At 38.5% G+C, this 19,341-nt stretch overlaps 1 protein-coding gene across 1 annotated transcript in view; it reads right to left on the bottom strand.

The window, feature by feature from the left end:
• LOC127953607 (xylosyltransferase 1) overlaps positions 1-19,341 on the bottom strand; it is a 58,422-nt gene that overhangs the window by 8,155 nt on the left and 30,926 nt on the right. The window contains exons 3-9 of the mRNA XM_052552829.1: positions 16,634-16,806; positions 15,615-15,817; positions 10,007-10,087; positions 9,654-9,870; positions 8,209-8,385; positions 5,561-5,826; positions 2,875-3,070 (exon numbers count right to left, since the gene is read on the bottom strand). Coding sequence (XP_052408789.1) covers positions 2,875-3,070; positions 5,561-5,826; positions 8,209-8,385; positions 9,654-9,870; positions 10,007-10,087; positions 15,615-15,817; positions 16,634-16,806 — 1,313 coding nt within the window. The remainder of the gene's footprint in view (positions 1-2,874; positions 3,071-5,560; positions 5,827-8,208; positions 8,386-9,653; positions 9,871-10,006; positions 10,088-15,614; positions 15,818-16,633; positions 16,807-19,341) is intronic.

Below are 19,341 nucleotides of genomic sequence, written 5' to 3'. Positions count from 1 at the left end.
AGTAAAATCTTTTCAACTACCCCTGGAACTTGCCAGAGTACCCCTTGGGTAATATATACCCCCGGGTTAGGAATCACTGATCTAAAGCAAAGTTGGAGAGGCAGAAGCAGTAAAAGTGAAGAAGAATGAAGGCAGGAAGTGAGGCAGGAAGAGAACACAGTCCTGAGGCCTCTGAGACTCTTGATGCAGAGATGTGTCAGTGCACCCCTTCCAGACACTGCACAGGCCCTCATTGCTATGGAAGCTGTACAAACATTCTGTATCCTTAAAATTCAAGTCCCCTAAGACACCAGAGTACCGGGATGCCTGAGCTCTGTACGTACCGGTAGCTCCCTAAGAGAGGAACATACAGCCAAATAAATTGCATGAGATCCCATCGTAAGTAAACAGATGGCACCAATTGGGACAGCAAGTACCAGCTGAGATGAGCATAACTGCATCAAACGATCAGCAGTGCCCAGTGTAATGTTTCTCCCACTGTGAGGTCATTTGACTTGAGCAATGGGGGTGCTGGTGGCTTGCAGCCATCTAACGTTGGTTCCCTCCGGGCCACTCTTAGAAATGTCTAAGGTGAGGACGTGACTGACAGCAGGAGTCTCTTACGCTTGATCTTTCTGTTGGGAAGATGCCTGAGACCCAGCTGGACTTGGTTTAAGCTTTACAGCTCTGCTGTCTTGTCTGTGGGTGTCCCCCAAGGACGGGTGCTGGGAAATGACATCAGGCAGGATGTAGCAGAACTCCAAAATTAACTTTTCCCCCACACAGATGAATTAGGAACTAGGATGTACATATTTATATATACCATTGTACAAAAAATTGGGGTCTGTAAGATGTCTCTTGTTCTCACAAAGCCTCAATTTACTTGATCAAAAATACAGCAATATTGTGAAATTCTTAATAATAATTAGTGTTCGACAGAGCGCCAGCGCCTGAACACACAGTGCTCATATTCTCCCTCTTGTTTGTAGTCATCAGATAGAAGTCGCTCTAATAATCGGATAGAACTGTTAAACAAAGGAATTAATGTATACAAAAAGTATTATAACCATTGCTTTTATATTATTAGTAATAGAAAGGCAAACATTATGATATTTTCTCGTTTGCCATCAGCATTAAGCAAACACGCATTTATATAATTTAAACAAATCTTTGTATGACTAATGATCATTTAATTTCACAATGCTAGTTCTCTGTGTGACGGTCGATCTGTGTGAACTGATTGCTTTAAACTATATGAAAAAATATTAATCCTAATGCCCACAAACTGTTTACTGAGTGCTCTGTTGGTTACAGTGTTTACTTCCTTTTTAATTATATTTTTATTAAATATTTATTTATTTATTTATATATTTATGAAAAAAATACTTTGTCATCTAAAGCAGCAGTTTTAAATTTCAGCCCTCACAACCCCATGTTCTGCATATTTTCTATGTTTCACTTATAAATTCAGACATTTGTGCTATTTAACCATAAGTGCCCTGCGACGTGGACATCACTGGATATTTACCATGATTCCAGTTCGAAGCGTGCATGTATTCAATTCAAAGGGCATTAAGTGTGCAAGATGAAAATTTAAATTGTCTATTTACAGAGGTAGATTATGTCACACTTCTCTAGTAAGTTTGGTCTGTGTGTGAAGACGCTACAGGCAGCATCACAGCGCAAATCCATGAATTAATGTTCCGAAGTGAAGTAAACTTCAACAGATTTCCCCTGTTTAGGGTGTAGGGAGCAGTGAACACTGTGTAGGGATCATGTCAATCGGAACACAGTTCATTCACTTAGCTCTCTTCTAACGAGTTGGTCATATGAATCAGTTGTGTAAGATAAGAGAACATGCTAAATATGCAAAGCTGGATACTGAATACAATTCAAGCAGTCTTTACTCGTTTCTTCAACTGCATGCATCACAAAACAAAGATAATTTTTTATATTTCTTTTTATTACTCACATTATTATTATTATTATCACATGAAACATTAAATATTTGAATTCAAAATAGAGTAGAGTGATTGTTCACTTTTAATTTCAATTGTTTGTCACTCTCATCAGCAAAGGAAGTGTATAATTATATAAATATATATATATATATATATATATATATATATATATATATATATATATAAAAATATATATATATAAATATATATATAAATATAAATATAAATATAAATATATATATATAAATATAAATATATATATAAATATATATATAAATATATATATATAAATAAATAAATAAATAAATAAATAAATATATATATATATATATATATATATATATATATATATATATATAAATCGTTAAGAGATGATCATATGCCGTTTAAAGTCATCTATCCACATCTAACTCTTGTGTGTGAAATGGAACATGTACCCTTGGCTTCCAACAGATAAACTGAGGGCGGTTCAGCGTGAAGTCATTATTTTATCCTCATACTCGTGGCAGACAAATCACTGATTACGCCAAAGGGCAAGATGACAGGTATGGTGCTGCCTGACAGCTAAATCAATAAAGAACACCTGAATTATTGGTTGTTTAACGGAGTATGTCAAGCACAATGTGCAGCAGTGTAAGATTGCCAATAATATTCTGAGGTCAATTTTCTTAGCAATGCATATATTCTGAGGTTACCACGGGGGTGATTCGGCACCTATAGACTGCCAAGACATTTTTACTGCAGTGAGCCAGAACAAAATACGCATTGTCTTAAAACTTTTATTTATGAAACACCGCAGGATGACAGTTTCTGTTCATGAATAAAAATTTCCAACAGAAAACACATAAATGTGCTACCCATCACGCTTTAACTATTGGAATATAGGAAAACACTTCCTCTCCAGTGTGTGTTGTTATAAAGGGAGTTTACTGACCTCTGCAGACTGCAGTCTGTTGAAGGTATTGGGTGGATTGGTGAACTTGAAGAACTGCTTGGGCATGACCCAGGTCTCCAGGGTTTCAAGTTTGCTGGTGGCCAGGTTGGTGGCATGATGCCTGACCAGGTATCCCTGGAACTCATCAGACAGGAAGTAGATGTGGACAGACACAGGATGTCCCATGGAAAAATACCTAAAGGCACAAAATAAATCATTTAACCCTTGTTTAATGAATCACAACGCTTGCACTTAGGGTCCAAATTTACCTTTCATCTACATTTGCCAAAGGGGGTCTTTGTTGGGGATTTTTTTTACTGGTCATAATGTTAATATATATCTATCTATCTATCTATCTATCTATATATATTTGTCTGTAATATGTTGGGCTTACCTTGAGAAATGTTCAATCCCAAATATATTACTCATGATTTTTTTACTTGTATAACACTACTTTCCATTTGCTTGGGGTCTTTTAAAAGCAAGTATTACCTGTAAACGGTTGCATTTCATTGCATCAAAGGTTAGAGTAGACGTTTCAATAGAAAAAAGTTTATCTTTCTAAAAAGAAAAAAAAAAATTCAGCAATGCAACGGTGTTCAGCATTGTTCATAATAAGAATGTTTCATAAGCACCAAATCAGCATATTATTCTGATTTCTGAAGAATCATGCAACACTTAGGACTGAAGTAATGGCTGCAATATATACATATATATAGCACTGTAAAAACTAATATAGGACTTGCTTAAGACCAGTTATTGGACTAATAACTGTCTTTGATATTTCAAAGTTTCTTCACTTGAAAAAAAAAAAAAAAAAAAAAGCTGAAACAAATTCTGAGCACCCAAACCAATCATTCTGTATTCTGAGTGAAGTTTATTTTTTCTGGACGTGGGGTTGTAGTGAGGTGAGTGAAGCGCTGTACTGTGAGACACTGAGACAGACAGACAGACAGACAGAAGGTGGAGCAGCAGGAGCTGATAGAGACGCAGGCGTCCATGCGGAGCGGACGGCTGCTCTCACAGAGATCTCCACCCTGAGCTCTCATCAGTATTCCAGCACAAGCTAGAGGTGCTCCATCCCAGCACCACTCGCCTGACAAGCAGAACAGCAAATATTTTCACCGGTGCCCCCGCCTCCTCCCCGTCCTCTGTCACCGCAGGAGGTGGGCAGCGTGCAGGGACTAACAGAGCAGCTATTGAAGCGGCCCACCTCAGCCTCTCACCGCTGATGTCACAGAGGGCTGCCTAAAAAAACAGAGCGCTGCCTCACTGACGGACCCCGAGCACCACCACCCAACCCCCACCGGCCAGCAACAACCGCCTCCTTGTATTGACGAGTCCCTCTGCAGGCTCCAAAAACTGTGGCTCACTTGTCTGAACACACCGGCGCTCTCCTCGCACAGAAACAGCAGCGACGCCAGCCATTACTGCGCTGATAAACACAAACACAGCAGCCAGACTGACAAACTCTCTCTCCGTCCGTCTCTCTCTTCTCCATCTCAGTAATGACAGATGCTTGGACAGCCGAGGAACTTCAGATCTGCTGCGAGTGAGATCAAACAAAGCTGCGCTTCCCTCGGCAGACAGCACAAATGAGTGTGCACTTCTTTAGATTTCAGAATAGCCAATATACATACGGTTATAAACAAAACATGATTACTATGAAAAACCCACACTAACAAAAACATGGCCACACACAAATGTTAGAGGAACAATTCACTTGAAAACGATGAAGTTGTGTTTTAAACGGTGCGATTGATTTCGAACAGTGATTGGTGGGATGGCAAACAGAAAGGATGATGTAGAGTCGCAGAATCATTACTCAACTGAGATTCGAAGTCAATAGGAAGCTCTGAAATATTGCGCAGTCCAAACATTTATATGGAGGTTTAAATGGAGAAATATTAATGGAGCACAACCATAATAAAATAAACGAATTAAATTATTGCTCAAATAAAATAAATAGTAGATTAAACTAAATTAACATTCAAAACGTATTAAAACAGTTGGCTGACAATGTATTAAATGAAATACCAATTATTTACTATATTTATTTAAATATAAATCAAAAGTAGGGTGTAGAATTAACACTTGATTAAATGATCTGTCATTTTAAAATCATTTTTAAAAATTAATCGAAAATGTACTTTTTCTACAGTATTTCAAAAGCTGTGTATCCAATCAGATTCCTTGTAATTTTGGTGCAAATTCGACATGTTAGAAGCTAACCAATTGATAAGTCATATTGAAATCCTTGAAAACATTATAATAAGATAAACTACATTAAAAACAGGTTCTCTTGCAATTAAATATTGACTGATGAGCAAAAAACCATCATCATTCAATTAGCATCAACCAGTTTAAGTCGTCTCATGTTTTTCAGTGGGTCCTGAAGCAAACCCACTGATTTTCGGAAAGGTGCAAGCTGCTATTTTCCATATCAATGGCAAACACCAAACAAGTCAAAACGATAGACTTCGATAATCTAAACCAGGGTTCCTCAAATCTTGCTCTGGAGAGCTAATGTTCAGCAGAGTTTAGCTCCAACCCTAATCAAACACACCTGTGCAAGCTCAAAGTCTGTAGGATCCCTAGAAAAGGAAACACTGATCTAAACATAAACAGCAAATCCTGATATCTCATTTTGCACTTCAATGAATCAAACAATATACTGTGTACTGACCTGCAGCTGTTGTCACTGGTGTCACCCTGTAACGAGTTGCCGGTCCGAGCCAGACCCAATCGGGCGAAGGCATGATAGTGAGTGAGATGAGTGTCGGACAGGCTGTGAATACCATCCGCTTCATCAAAAACATTCTCCCAGTAGGCCTTGAGACCCGGCGTGCCCTGGGGCATGCTCCCGAACAGGAAGGCGTCCAGCTGATTCACGATCTCTTGATTTACACTTGCTTCAAACTTCCTGGCGAAGAATGTGGGCCTGGTGGTTTGCTGATGGAGACAAAGACAGAGAAAGAAAGAAATGGAGAGCGTGAGTGTGATGACAAGAGAGGCTGATAGACAAGACAACCTGCTGAGACCGTGAGAAGCAGGAAGAGAAAGAGAGATAGAGAGCGACAGAAAACTGAAAAGCGTGGCACACCATCCAGTGTGATGTGCTAGAAGGGGGAAAAGCTAAAAGAATCAGAAACGGAAATTCTCCAGAGATAATTGACGGCAAAAAATACAAATCAAAGCAGCATATGTCTGGCATGAAACGGTGGTGTTGCTTTTTATTCACATCCCCCTCGCCTCCCCGCAGACTTACATGTGTAACATAAAACAGACATCTGTGAAGAAACCAAAAATATCAAAACTCCTCATGCTTGAAATAGTTTGCAGGCAACATCAGACCCCTGACACGACATCTTTCAGGAGAACGTCCTAGAAGATGGAAAAAATCAGAACACGAGTCTCGAAAGGAACAAAAAATTTCCAAAAATTATGATTCTGACACAGTTTACTCATCCTCGCGGGTTTCCAACCCCAAATGACTTTCTTTATTTTGTGCAACACCAAAGAAAAAGTCCAGGAAAACTAGAGCAGTATGATTTGTAAACAAATCATTTAAACCGTTAATAGACCTTAGCCAGGGCAGCGCCATCAATTCTGACAGGAAGGAGAACAAGACTGTGAGGGATAGAAATGCAGCGCGTTCAATAGATTGTACTATTATTTAACAACATACCAATTGTGCAGCTGACAAAACAATAGTGAAGGTTGTGAGTTATGCAATCTAGAACTTTATACAGTGTGTGCCACTGTTATTAAATTCAGTATAGACCTAATGTCTACTGTGAGTGTGAACTAAAACAAATGATTCATTGGAAAGATCCGATTCAAAAGACTGATTCATAAATCATTCAGACTGTTAAACTGGACTGAAGTATTTATTGGAATATTGCTCATGGAATAGATATCGCAGTTTGTGATATTGCGATATTGCACAAAAACAGTACAACAGTACAATGCTTTCGAAATATTTCCTTTCATTAAGTTTCCTTTTTGGGTGACCTATCCCTTTAAACAAAATTCAACTACTTTTTTTAAAAAGTCAAAAGCATAAAAAAAATATATAATAAAGTGATTTGGAGAGGCATGTTTATATGGTTTGGGCCTCTTTAGGGTGAGGGGTGAGAATTGCCTGGATAAAAACTGAACTGCCATGGCACATTTCAAGCCTCCCTTCCTCTCCCATTGTCGGTTTTCTTCAGAGCTGTCTGTGAGAAAGGAGGTTTTGTCACAGAATAATTACTCAATACTCACTATAGGCATGCCTTCGGTGATAATGACCCGCTAAACGCTGGAGGACCCTTCCCCCAGCACAGCCCTGAATGAGTTAACCACAGGCTCTGTGAAAGGACTCCATTATGTAGAGCGGTGGTGGCTGTAAACATTTAGCGAGGTTTAAAATATACCGTTGATGGGGCTGGGGTTTCAGCCCTTATTTAAAACATGAAAAACTAGTTATAAATAAAAAAACATCAAGATCCACCATTGGCTTCATCAGCTGGTAGGTTTTGGGAAAAAGCAAGCAAGTGGCAAAGCTGCCTGATGTGGCACACGGTGATGATGTCATGGTTTGGCACTCAAGCTCACAGTAGGGAGTTTATGAGGAAACGGCCTGCCGAACAGACCGCCGCGAGGTTTAATGCGAAACCGTACCGCAAGCAACACGACATGGAGAAAAACAGGCAGAGAGAGAAAATGCAAAGTTGCAGTTCTGTTGCAGCGGAATGGAAAAAAAAAAATAAAGCACAAGCCAGCTATGTGAATGACAACTTTCAAACTCATTTTGTGCTCCGTTTACAGTAGAGAGAGTGAGCCACTGATTGACTCCGTACTGGAGGCTAATAAGAGCCTTCCAGACCAAAGGTAGGGGGGCAGCTGCTGCGGTCAAGCTCCACAGCCTCATTCCACTACACTAGACTCACTACCAGAATCCCTTTGATGAGAGACCGCCTCGCAATTGATCCCTCATCGTCCTTTTCTCTTGGCCACAGTTAATTACAGATCCCCTGTGCAAGGCTTTCCTTCAGTTGAGTCTCATTGGATTTCTAATCACGATTGAAATCGCTACTGACTGGAGAGCTGGTCTCACACTATTAGGTGTTTGTTTAAGGTAAATTAAAGGCCTATTGTGCTTATTCAGACTAAACAGGATGCAACGTAGGTCTCCTTCGGGCGTGTGGTCAACGCAGTCACGGAAAAGGTTTTAAAGTGTTTAATTAATGATGGGGTTCATCGAGCGGTTCCTGTTAGCGAATGGCTGCACTGATACAGCCGGACACAGAGAGGGCTGAGAGCATCATGGGAAGGGGACGAGACGCTCACCTGGAAACGGGGCAGGTCGGAGGGCTTGAAGTCGTTGGGCGAGCAGCCGCACCAGTCCACGATGTGCTTGTACTGACACTTGCAGCCTAGCTTTCGATTCCAGTTAGTGATGCGGAGGTTGTTGTCCACCATGCTCTCGCAGTGCGGGCTGTTCTCCAGAACCGTGTGGAAGAACGACTGCGAAGACAGACAGAGAGAGAATCGGGGAGGAGGAGGATGATAAATAGGAAGGGACGGTGAGAGGTGAAGAGAAAGAGAAGAAAATAGATGACTAAGAGGTTGAAACAGAATAATGACATCTGATAAAATGAAGATGGATGTCTAACAGAACGGCCCTGTCAGGAGGTCTAGTGTGTTAAATGTCTACATCAGTGAAAAAGGGCCAATTGGCTTCTCAAGCCACAATATCCAATATCTCAGCGGTGAATAACTAGCCCTAGACAGAGCGAAGAATCCAATTTCGCCACGGCACAGCAAAAAGCCCTTCATTAAAACCAACACATTTGACAGTCATTTCAAATGAGCAAACACACAATGCAAATGAGCAAATAAAACTATGCAAATTCATCTCGCTTTTTGGAAATTTACTCAATTTATCATCGTAAACTTCAAACTCATGAATAAGTGAGAAATATTAATGAAATGCCAATCTAGTGAATTAATGTAGCAGAATCCTTGCAATATTGTGCAATGCAAAGTCATTTTCTTGATCGTTATTATTGTCTTGTTTTTGTTGGAAAAACTATCTAAATATCCTTAAAGCAAGATGCATTAAATTCATAATGAAATTGTGCAAGATCACTGTACTTCATTTTTCTTACCCCATTTTTGTTTTAAACTAAAACTCCACTCATAAATTAATTTCATTGGTTCAAAATAAGAAAAAACTATAATAAAATGTAATGCAACATATATAGTGAATTTCCATTGCTTTAAAGGGGTAGTTCACCCCAACATAAAAGTTGTCATTAATTACTCACCCTTATGTCATTCCAAACCTGTAAAACCTTTGTTCATCTTCACAACACAAGCTATTAAAAAAAGCTATTTTTTATGAAATCTGAGAGCTTTCTGATCTTGCATAGTCAGCAATACAACTACCATGTTCAAGGCCCAGAAAGGTAGTAAAGACCTTTAAAGAGTTTCAACCTTAATTTTATGGACTGCAGAGAAAACAATAAAAAATACTTTATTGAACAATATAAGGTCTCATTATGTTACATTGACTATTATGTTGATGTCTTTACTACCTTTCTAGGCCTTGAACGTGGTAGTTGCGTTGCGGTCTAAGCAGGGCCAGAAAGCTCTCGGATTTCATCAGAAATATCTTAATTTGTGTTCTGAAGATTATTGACAGAATTATCCCTTCAAGAATATATTTTTTTCAGAAAAACACCACATTTCTTCTACTTTGACATTCATTTTACATCATTTTGGTGTCTCACCTCTGCAGGTAAGAGTGTGTATGCGTAGAAACGTCTCATGTTGGTCACAAGGTCATCTTGACTGTTGATGACGTAGTCCACGAACATTCGGTTGAGCAGAAACCAGTCAGAGCCTCCGTCCACAGATATGCCTTCTGGAATTTTCCTGTCTCCAAGCCGCCACATATGGGTGTCACACTCGAAGAAAAGCCGGTCCAAACCTTGTTTTCTGATGAATCTGTTGGCGATTATCAACAATGCAAATTACAAATGTATTTTTGTCGGTTATAAAAGGCACCCTTCTGTGCGACTGGCACGAGTTTGAGTGTCTTGGGCACCATAAGTCATCAGTGTGATCACACGGCAGCACTCACCGAGCGTTATCTCTCCCGTGGGACTTGATGAAATTCATATCCCTGTATTTGGACAGGAAGGCCACCAGCTGATCATTGGTCCTGAGGAGACATTGAAAAAATGTTGGAAGGGAAACCAGAAAACAAGTGACGGAGAGAAAGAGTAACAGAGAGTTTGCTAATCAGGCTAATGAGGCACAGTGTAAATGAGCGCGGAGCACAAGGGATTCTGGGTGAGTCCAAGCTCACATACAGAGCCAAATTCAGCCCCTGATGCCAGCTGCCCGGTTTCACCGCCTGTCGAAATGCATTGCCTGAACGTCTGTAGTGCTTTTTCCCCATACACACTCCTCTCACACATTTTTTTTTTCCACTGCAGGCTTCTGCTACAGAGGAAAGAACTTCACACTGAAGATAAAAAGAATAATAAAATCTTTATTTATGGCAATACCAGGGAAAGTGGAATTTGAGAAATGGCTTGCTCAAAGGAACAACAGTCATGGCTCACATTTCTGGGGATCAAACCAGCATCTTTCTGGTTACTAGCCTTGACTGCGAACAAGAGCCGCAAGAGAGCATGCAAATTACTGTTAGATAGTAATTGTGAGACTGCAATGTTATAGGAGCTGTACAATCATATTTCACTTTTAAATTCTTATTATAACATTATAATTGACTTCTAACGCTTAGAAATGTTAACCAATGTGCTGTGGTGGAAATTCTTTACCTAAGTTGGGGTCCCGATCAAAAATGGCCACCTTTAAAAATGTCTTCAGTCTGCCATTATGCTTTATGATCACAAAATCTTGGGTTCAATCTTTTTGTCAACTTGTTTTCTTTCAATTAGCACTGGTTTTATATTTCTTTTTGGAACTAAAGTTATGTTCACCCCACAAATGTGGTGCATAAGCTCAGATGATAAGGCCATCCGTTCCAAAAACAAAATACAAAACTTGTGCGAAGTGAATGAAAACAAGCGGGAAAAAAAGATTGATTTAAATTTTTGGTAATAATATAGCAAAACTAGATTTACAATAAATTTTTTGTAGGTTGGTCATTTTCGATCATGAGCACTACAAGTGTTACAAGGTCAGAAAAAAAATTCTAATAATAAAAGAAAATTGTTATATCTTGTATGTGCAAAGTCTGTAAGTTTTAATCCTAGGAGTACAAATTAGTTAGGATTTTCAGGAAAAAGATTGCTTGGTTCTGAATTAATTATTTTGAAAATAGCTGCGGTGAATTTGTTGATGTTTGCATGCATGTGATGTTTTAGCACCACAGTAAACTTGCATGATGTCGTCTACATGCCTACAGCCAAACACGTCAATCACACACTCGCTTTATCTCACACATCTCTTCATTTTCTGTAGCCTAAGACGCTTTATCATCCTGTTTGTCATACAGCAACAAAATGTTTAACTGCTGTGGTAAAAAGATCAACACACACAAATGCACTCTGACCTCCAGTGTCTTCCTGTTTGCCAAAGATCAGCTTGGGAAAGCCAGTGTGGCATTTGAAATAAAACCCTTCTCCAGTGCTCAGTGCATATACAGCTGCCAGTCACTCCCTGCTCTGGCTAAACTCAGACCTCAGGCTATTAGTGCTGTATTCTGTAACCGAGCTACCAGCAAGATTTGAAATCTGACTGCAGTGCCATCAAAACTGTGCAATAATAATGAGCAAGAGTCTGAGTGTGTGGGAGCAGGGGAAAGAGAGACAGAGGGGATGTTTATGCTTCATTTTTGAGGTCTCTCAAAATTTTCTCTAGGCATGGAATACTTAGATGTGCTGCTACAACTGCACAAAATGCAACCATGAGGACACCATACTGGATCTCAGTAGAGATGAATGAACTAGAGGTAAATTATATCTGCTTTGTACCACTTTTGAATGCAAAAAGTGTGGAAGCAGTACTTAAATATATATAATTTTCAATAACCGAATCTGAATGCAATAGTCAGGTCATGTGCCAACAATGTAGCCATAATACAATCTGAAATATTTACTGCATAATGCATATGAAAAAAAATAAATAAATCACATAAGCACACAAATAAATGCAAGACAACAAATCATAATACAGAGTTTAAATTAGAGGAAATTAAAATGGGAGATTTTAATGTTTAAGTGATGTACCATTACATTGTGATTTTAAATTCTCATTAACCTTATAATTCACATTTGTATTTATTTTCAGGAACTGAATCTTTAAGTTTTTTTTTTAAAAAAATTTTCATATAGTAACCTGAATATATATATATTCAGCCCCTATATATATATATATATATATATATATATATATATATATATATATATATATATATATATATATATATATATATATATATATATATATATATATATATATATATATATTAAACACAGTATATATTGCACAGTATTTAGTAAGCTAGTATTTTTTCCCGAAATGGTTAGTATAGCTGCTCCGTTCCAGAAGAGGGCATCATGGAGCCCATGTGACCACATGGGAAGAAGAGAACAACAGAGTCCAGACTCATTGTTTTCTCCTTTTCTCTCTTCATGAAAAGGCCATAAAAGCAGCGGCGCTGACTTTAAAAACGACTGGAGAAAAAGAGCAAGATGGTGCGGATAAATGGAAGAAAAGAGCCCAGTGCTCCCAACAAAGCCACTGTGTAACAGAGCCCTCCGCCCCTGGCATCCAGGCTCGCCTATAGAGCAGAGAGCTTTTTGTCAGCCCCTTTCACAGGCATCCATGCAGAAGGATGGACATCAGGAGGGAATTCGAGAGGAAAATAAGCAGCTAAGTCACTAGACACAGGTACCGCACGTCCCCCGGCACCGCAGTCACGACATGGGGACAAAACGCTCTGCAACAGGGCTGTGCACAGGTCTTTAAGACTGAAGGCCAAGACTGACGACGTCCCCCAGGACCTCTAACACACGCTGTCATACGCAATTAGCCAGTAATGGGAGCAGCCGCTATGAAGCGGAGTGCAGTCTGCAGTGTCACTAAAGTCAACCTTCTACAAACACGCTGATCTCAGGCGTGCAGCTGAACATTGTCTGTTGCTTCGTCTCGCTCTCTCTCTGTCTGTCTCTCACTTCACTTCCTGTCTTGCACTCGCTTCCTCTGTCAAAAGGCCATTGGGGGCATGTCAGGAAGATAACCCTTCAATCTTTGTAGCCAAATTGAGATAAGGTCTAATGGAGTCCAAACTTGACCCATCAGTCTGCTCACTTCTGTCCAATCTGAGGAGATCTTTCACATACAGCACTACAACAGTCGGGCTCCAAAATTAAAAAATCCCATTGATTTTCTCCATAGGGAAACACTGATAACTTATAAACTTTCCAGAGAGATGTACGCTGAGCTAAGAGGTTGTTAATCGATGGTACATGCTTTTGTTGAAGGCATCATCCTGCATCATTTCAACTTCTTTTTTAAAGAACTGTGTTCAACAGCAGAAAACCCTGGAAAAAATCTACATTATTCATGATTATGCAAAGATATTTCCACCAATCAGAGATTATATAACTACACCATAATTACACATATGCCTAAACTATGCCAGAAGAGCATTTTAGTGCCAGGCCACTCCCATGATGCACTGCGAATTATTTAAAGTCAGTTTCCTTACACTCTCAAACTACTATAATATGCATATTTTGCAATACACATAAATTACAGTTGTATATACATATCTACACTTCTGAAAACAAAAACAAAAAACAAGTGTGAGAAGCAAAATTCTACAAGATTTCATTTATTTAAAAAATATATATATATTAAAATAGAATTTAGAGCGGATTCAGAAAATAAAATCCTATCTATTTACCTACAAATCTAAAATTCTAAATTCTAATCTTTTGTCTAGATAATTTAAAAGAAAATGGATATTTACATTTTACAACATTCCCTCATTAAATCTATTAAATGCATTCATGCCAACCTTTTCACCTTGTTTTTGTACTAATTTCATATATTTAATTTCTTCAAATCAAAGTTTTGTAGCTTGACTTGAAGCTTGTTTTGTTCATATAACTCATAAATGAACACTAACAACTCTAAAGGATGTGGAATGGGAACATTTCTTTTGTTGAGTATTTTCCTTACAGCTTCCTCTCTGCTGACCTGTGTTTCTGTTGTGATAGTGGACTGAGAAATAACTCTCCATCACCACGACCGGAGAAGCCGGATTGGACTCCTTAATGGAGCAATTTGTCCTCATGTTTTAGAGAAATGGTGTTTCTGCGCAGTATAATACAAATGATAGCAGCTACATCACTGCACTGCTCTGCACTACACACACACACACAAATACACTGCCAGGCTACTTATAGCTTGCACCTGAACCCGACTCTGAGTTACAGATGAAAAGAATCATTTTATTTTTCTTTGAGGTTACGTTTTAAAGGGGCTTTGGCTCTTAGGAAACTTTCCTCTGCGGTCTGGAGGTGTGGCGTGCGACAGAGTGAAAGAGAGGCAGGATTAACCTTGAACCGCTGCGCGGGACAGGCCAGAATTCATCACAGGGCTGTATCGATCTGGAACACCCTGATTTCTGAGGGCTGCAGAAAATGACATGGCTGTAATATTGATTGTAGCCGGGGGAGTCACTGGGTTACTCAACCTCTCATCCTGCTCTCATTATGGACTGAAGAGTTATGCACGCTAATGGCGTTTATCATGGTGATCATTCAAATCTGCAGACGCAGTTCGGCTTACAGACAGAAATGCCATACTGAGTTACAGGTAATGTGATGAGATACTGCAATACTGGCGTATTTTTATTACATTTTTTTTTTAAATGTGAAAAATATTTGGACAAAGAAAAATCCTGGACTTAAAAATGTTTTTTATTAAAAACGGATTATAAACAAATGCTTTCACATTATTTTATTATTTTATGTTCAATACACATTTTGTACCAGTACACATAATAATACTCATAATAATAATAATAAAAACATCAACAACAATACCAGTATTATTATTTAAATACCAGCAGTATTATTTTTATTATTTATTTAGAATTTCAAGATGACTACAATGAGAATTATTCTAATATAACATAAAAACGAATAATAATAATAATACAAATAATACACATTTTTCCCTTTCTTTCCATCTCTCTCTCTGTTTAGAAACCCATCTTAAAAACTATTCATCACTTTCTGGTGCAGCTCCTTTCAAATATTCATAAAATCTTTATTTAATCTCTTTATTTTATATAAATAATCCACAAGCTCTCATTTAATTTCAGAGTCCCTCTAAATTCAGTAATTTTGTTGTGGCTCTGTCTATATTAACTTGAGCTAATTCTGAATAAACAAGTCCAATCTCCACAAGATGTTTAAATGTAATCCCTTAACAGTTCTATGAACCATCAAGCTCGTTGACACCAGATCAAACAGCCAATGTGATCACAATTACCCATAATCCCTTGCCAAACTAAATTGTGACACTGCTTGGAACTAATCTCCCAGCAGCCCACAGCTAAATGCTAGTCAGGTGTTAACTCAATTGTTCTCTGTGACAGCCAATAAACTCGAATCATTCCCTGAGAGAAAACAATGACAATCCAAGCAATGCAAATGATATCAACCGAATAATCAGTCAAAAGTGGAGTAATCAAGACTCACCTGATTGGGTAATCAGCAGCACTCAGGTTGATGAAGAAATCCCAGGACCAATCTTGCATGGCCAGCAGGTCCTTCATGCTCTGCAGATACATGGTGAGCAGACTGGCTCCGCCCCATATCGTAGACATGCGCCACGGCGTGACCCGGACGTTGGGATACTGGCGAGCCAGAGCCACCATCTGCCTGTGCAGGTAGTTGGATCGCTGTGGGGTGAAAAAAGACAGGCTTTGGTTAATTTGGACCCGGAGTACTTTATCTGGGATCAGTCTGTCAAACGTGACCAGCGTTACAGCGAGAGAAACTAAGTCTGACCATCCACTAAGGGCACCTCGTGGGGAAAAACTGATTGAGGCTTGATCAAACAGTTTCATGGAATATGTGCACATGCCAACATTTTCTTGGTCAGTGTATTTGTCTGGTTTTCCAGACTTTTGAAAAGCAGCTCTTTATCCTACTCTTTTGAAATTACAAGACAGCGTTCTTACCCTGTGCATTCCTGCCATAAATTCAAGTGGCTCATTAAGTGTATTTTTGTACTGTATGTGTGTGTAATTAAGGGAGGGGGCATTAGTGTGTGTGTGTGTGTGTGTGTGTGTGTGTGAACAAACAGCCTTTCATGTTCACACACTATCACTTGCCAAGCTGCAAGAGTAAATGGTGTGAATGACACAGAAGTATGGCTCTTTAATAATCCTCCATCAGGCTTTTGAAACCTCTTTCTTGATGAATGGAAGGTTTGGAGCCCACGGTTTACCCAGCATCCCCCACTATTGCTCTTAGAGATGGTCAACTATTCATCCAACAACCGATTAGTTAATCAGGGAGTTTATTGAATGGTTATATTATATATATATATATACACTTTATTTAAACATTTTTCAATTTATGACATTTTGTATTTTATACATTTGTTAACACATGAACCAAACACCACAACCTCTGCTGCTGTTCAATCATTTCAGAATATTCTCATCGTTATAGATGATCTTTCTAAAACTCATTGGGTGCTGAAGACATACCTGGTCCACATGAATGTAGTAGTAATGGGACGTGTGGTAGATGGCCTTGAAGAGACGCTGCACCTGGCGTGAGGCCCGTCCGTGAACCACCAACATGAAGGCGATCCGCACTGGTACCACAGGCACAGTCTCCATAGAGTCATCCTCCCACTGCACATTCATATTTACTTTGCCTGCACACACACACATTAGCCACAATGAACGCCAGAGGAAATTAGCCACATCTAAACTTAAAACATATTGTCAGTGGCAGAAATTAAATTCAGGGTAACATGTGCACCCTGTAGCTGGTTTTCAGGGGCATTGTTTGGTTATGAGTCCGTGTTATTTTATAATCAAACAAAAATACACCAAAAAGACAGTTTGGTAAAAACTGCAATTCATTCATTACATTGATTCAAAAAAAAAAAAAAGAATACTTTAATTCAGCCATGACGCAATTTAACTGATCGAAAGGGACAGCCAAAACACTCACAATGTTACAAAATAATTTTATTTTTAATAAATCTTTTTTTTTTTTTCAATTTTAATAAATCAATTTTATAAAGCTTTTTAGAACCCTGAAAATAATGCATCACACCACAAAACATTAATAACTTGAATGAAATGGAAAAATATTCAATGTTTTTAACACTGATAACAATGTTTCCTGAGCACCAAATCATTTGCTATTACAGGAATAAATTATATTTTAAAATATGAAAAAATATAATAAATAAATAAATAGATAAATAATAATTTAAAAATGAATAATTCTAATATTTAGTCTTGGGGAACATTAGAGACTTCTTTCAATAAATCTTATCTACCCCAAATTTTTAAACATTAGTGTTCGTTTTTGATATGAACTATTACAGCTGTCATAAATACTAATTTTTTACTCAATATATATATATATATATATATATATATATATATATATATATATATATATATATATATATATATATATATATATATATATATATATATATATATAGTATATAAAATAATGCTTTCAATGATTTTAGAGTTCATTTTAGTCTTTTAATAGAAAAAACCCTACACATTATTTTAGCTGCCAAGTCATTCTGAAGATCACCATCTTTTGCCAATATGGTTACAGTCATTATTCACCTCTCTAACTCCAGGAGTATTGAAGGGGCTTTTTTTATTTTAAGAACAAGAAAATCTGGGAAAGACCCCTATCAATAAATACCGTCACCAATCTCAAAAATGGACTGTGTGACGCAGTCCTTGAGATGGAGAGTATTCCTCAATGACCCAGATGAAACCAAATGCGCTTCTGTAACACTTGTACCCAGTTGAGGGTACCTCAGTCCATCCGAGACACTGCTGCAATGCTGGAATCCAGAACCGCAGCGATCCACCACATGATCACGTATTGGCCCATAAGTGTTTCACTGATACCATCTCCACAATGGCCGTTATAAGACACCACCCCGCCTTGCTTCAGACATACATTCAGCACTCACAAATAGCTTGGTGCAGACCACAAGGGCTGAGCCTTGGTTGTTTGTGGCTTTCTAAAAATGCCCACAGAATAAATACGTGGCGGGCTGCTTCTCTCTTCATGTCATGATACAGCCTGCCACTTCTAAAGAAGGGCAAGCTGAATGACTCATTACAGGCCACAGGGTTAATTTTAAATGCTCATATGAAATTACACTGAAGGCACTATGTTTTGGCGCAAGGCCATCCTGACTGAAGACATAGGGCATGAGGGGGTAATGAGTATAATCTGAGAGATGAGCTTGTCGTTAGTGTCTCGATAGAGCCTAAAAGGGGCAGGAGAAGGCACCGCTACTGGCCTTCAGGGAGAACCTGGCTGGGAAATGCATGAAGGTCCTTCATTTAAGGAAATTACACCATCTTAACCCCTCAATGTCCTGTCTTTATGGGCTGGACAGTCCTGACCATCATCTATCCCTGCGTGTTCTCAGTGAAACACTGGTCCTGCTGTCAGACTATGTTAACGTCTAGGAAGAGAAGCGGAGCATCTGTGTTGCCTCTCCTTACAAGATCTTTCTGAGACCACTCTATCATGAATATCAATAGCGCTAAAGTTAAACACAGCCTTAACAGATTTTGTTATAAAATAACACTTTTTATGGAATTATTATTATTTTATTTTCAGAATTCTTAGATTAATAGAAAGTTTAAAAGCATTTATTTGAAATAGACATGTTCTGTAACATTATAAAGGTTTACTATCACTTCTAATCAATTTAATGCATCCTTTGAAAATAAATAAACTGATCCCAAACTATTGAACAGTAGTGTATTTAGAGGGGATTTTTTTTTATTGCATAAGATGATTACATAAATCTCACAGAGCAGAGTGGACCTAAGCAAATATTCAAACAATACAAGTAGAAGAGTAAAAGAAAAAAATATAGCAAAACGATTGGAACGAATGGACATCTTTTCAGTTAAAAAAGCTCAGCTTCTGGTTAGACACATTACTTGTTCTAACTGGATTGTGATGAATGGACCAACCTGAATAACAGAGTTTTCGTTCACAAGTTGCTTTGGAAAATTCTCCATTCAAGTAACAAGCAGCCAAGATGGGCCATTGAGTGTAGCCCTCTCAGTTCTGTAAATCTATTCTGCAGATTTCCTTCAACGGTCAACAGTGTTACCCAAGCACAGATTCCTTGTGGGACCTCATGACCGACAGCCTGGACCACATTTGAAACTCATTCATC

Source organism: Carassius gibelio, chromosome B3 (assembly GCF_023724105.1).
Source record: "Carassius gibelio isolate Cgi1373 ecotype wild population from Czech Republic chromosome B3, carGib1.2-hapl.c, whole genome shotgun sequence".
Taxonomy (NCBI): domain Eukaryota; kingdom Metazoa; phylum Chordata; class Actinopteri; order Cypriniformes; family Cyprinidae; genus Carassius; species Carassius gibelio.
The sequence above is the reverse complement of the archived record's forward strand: the minus strand, read 5'-3'. Positions and strand labels throughout refer to the sequence as shown.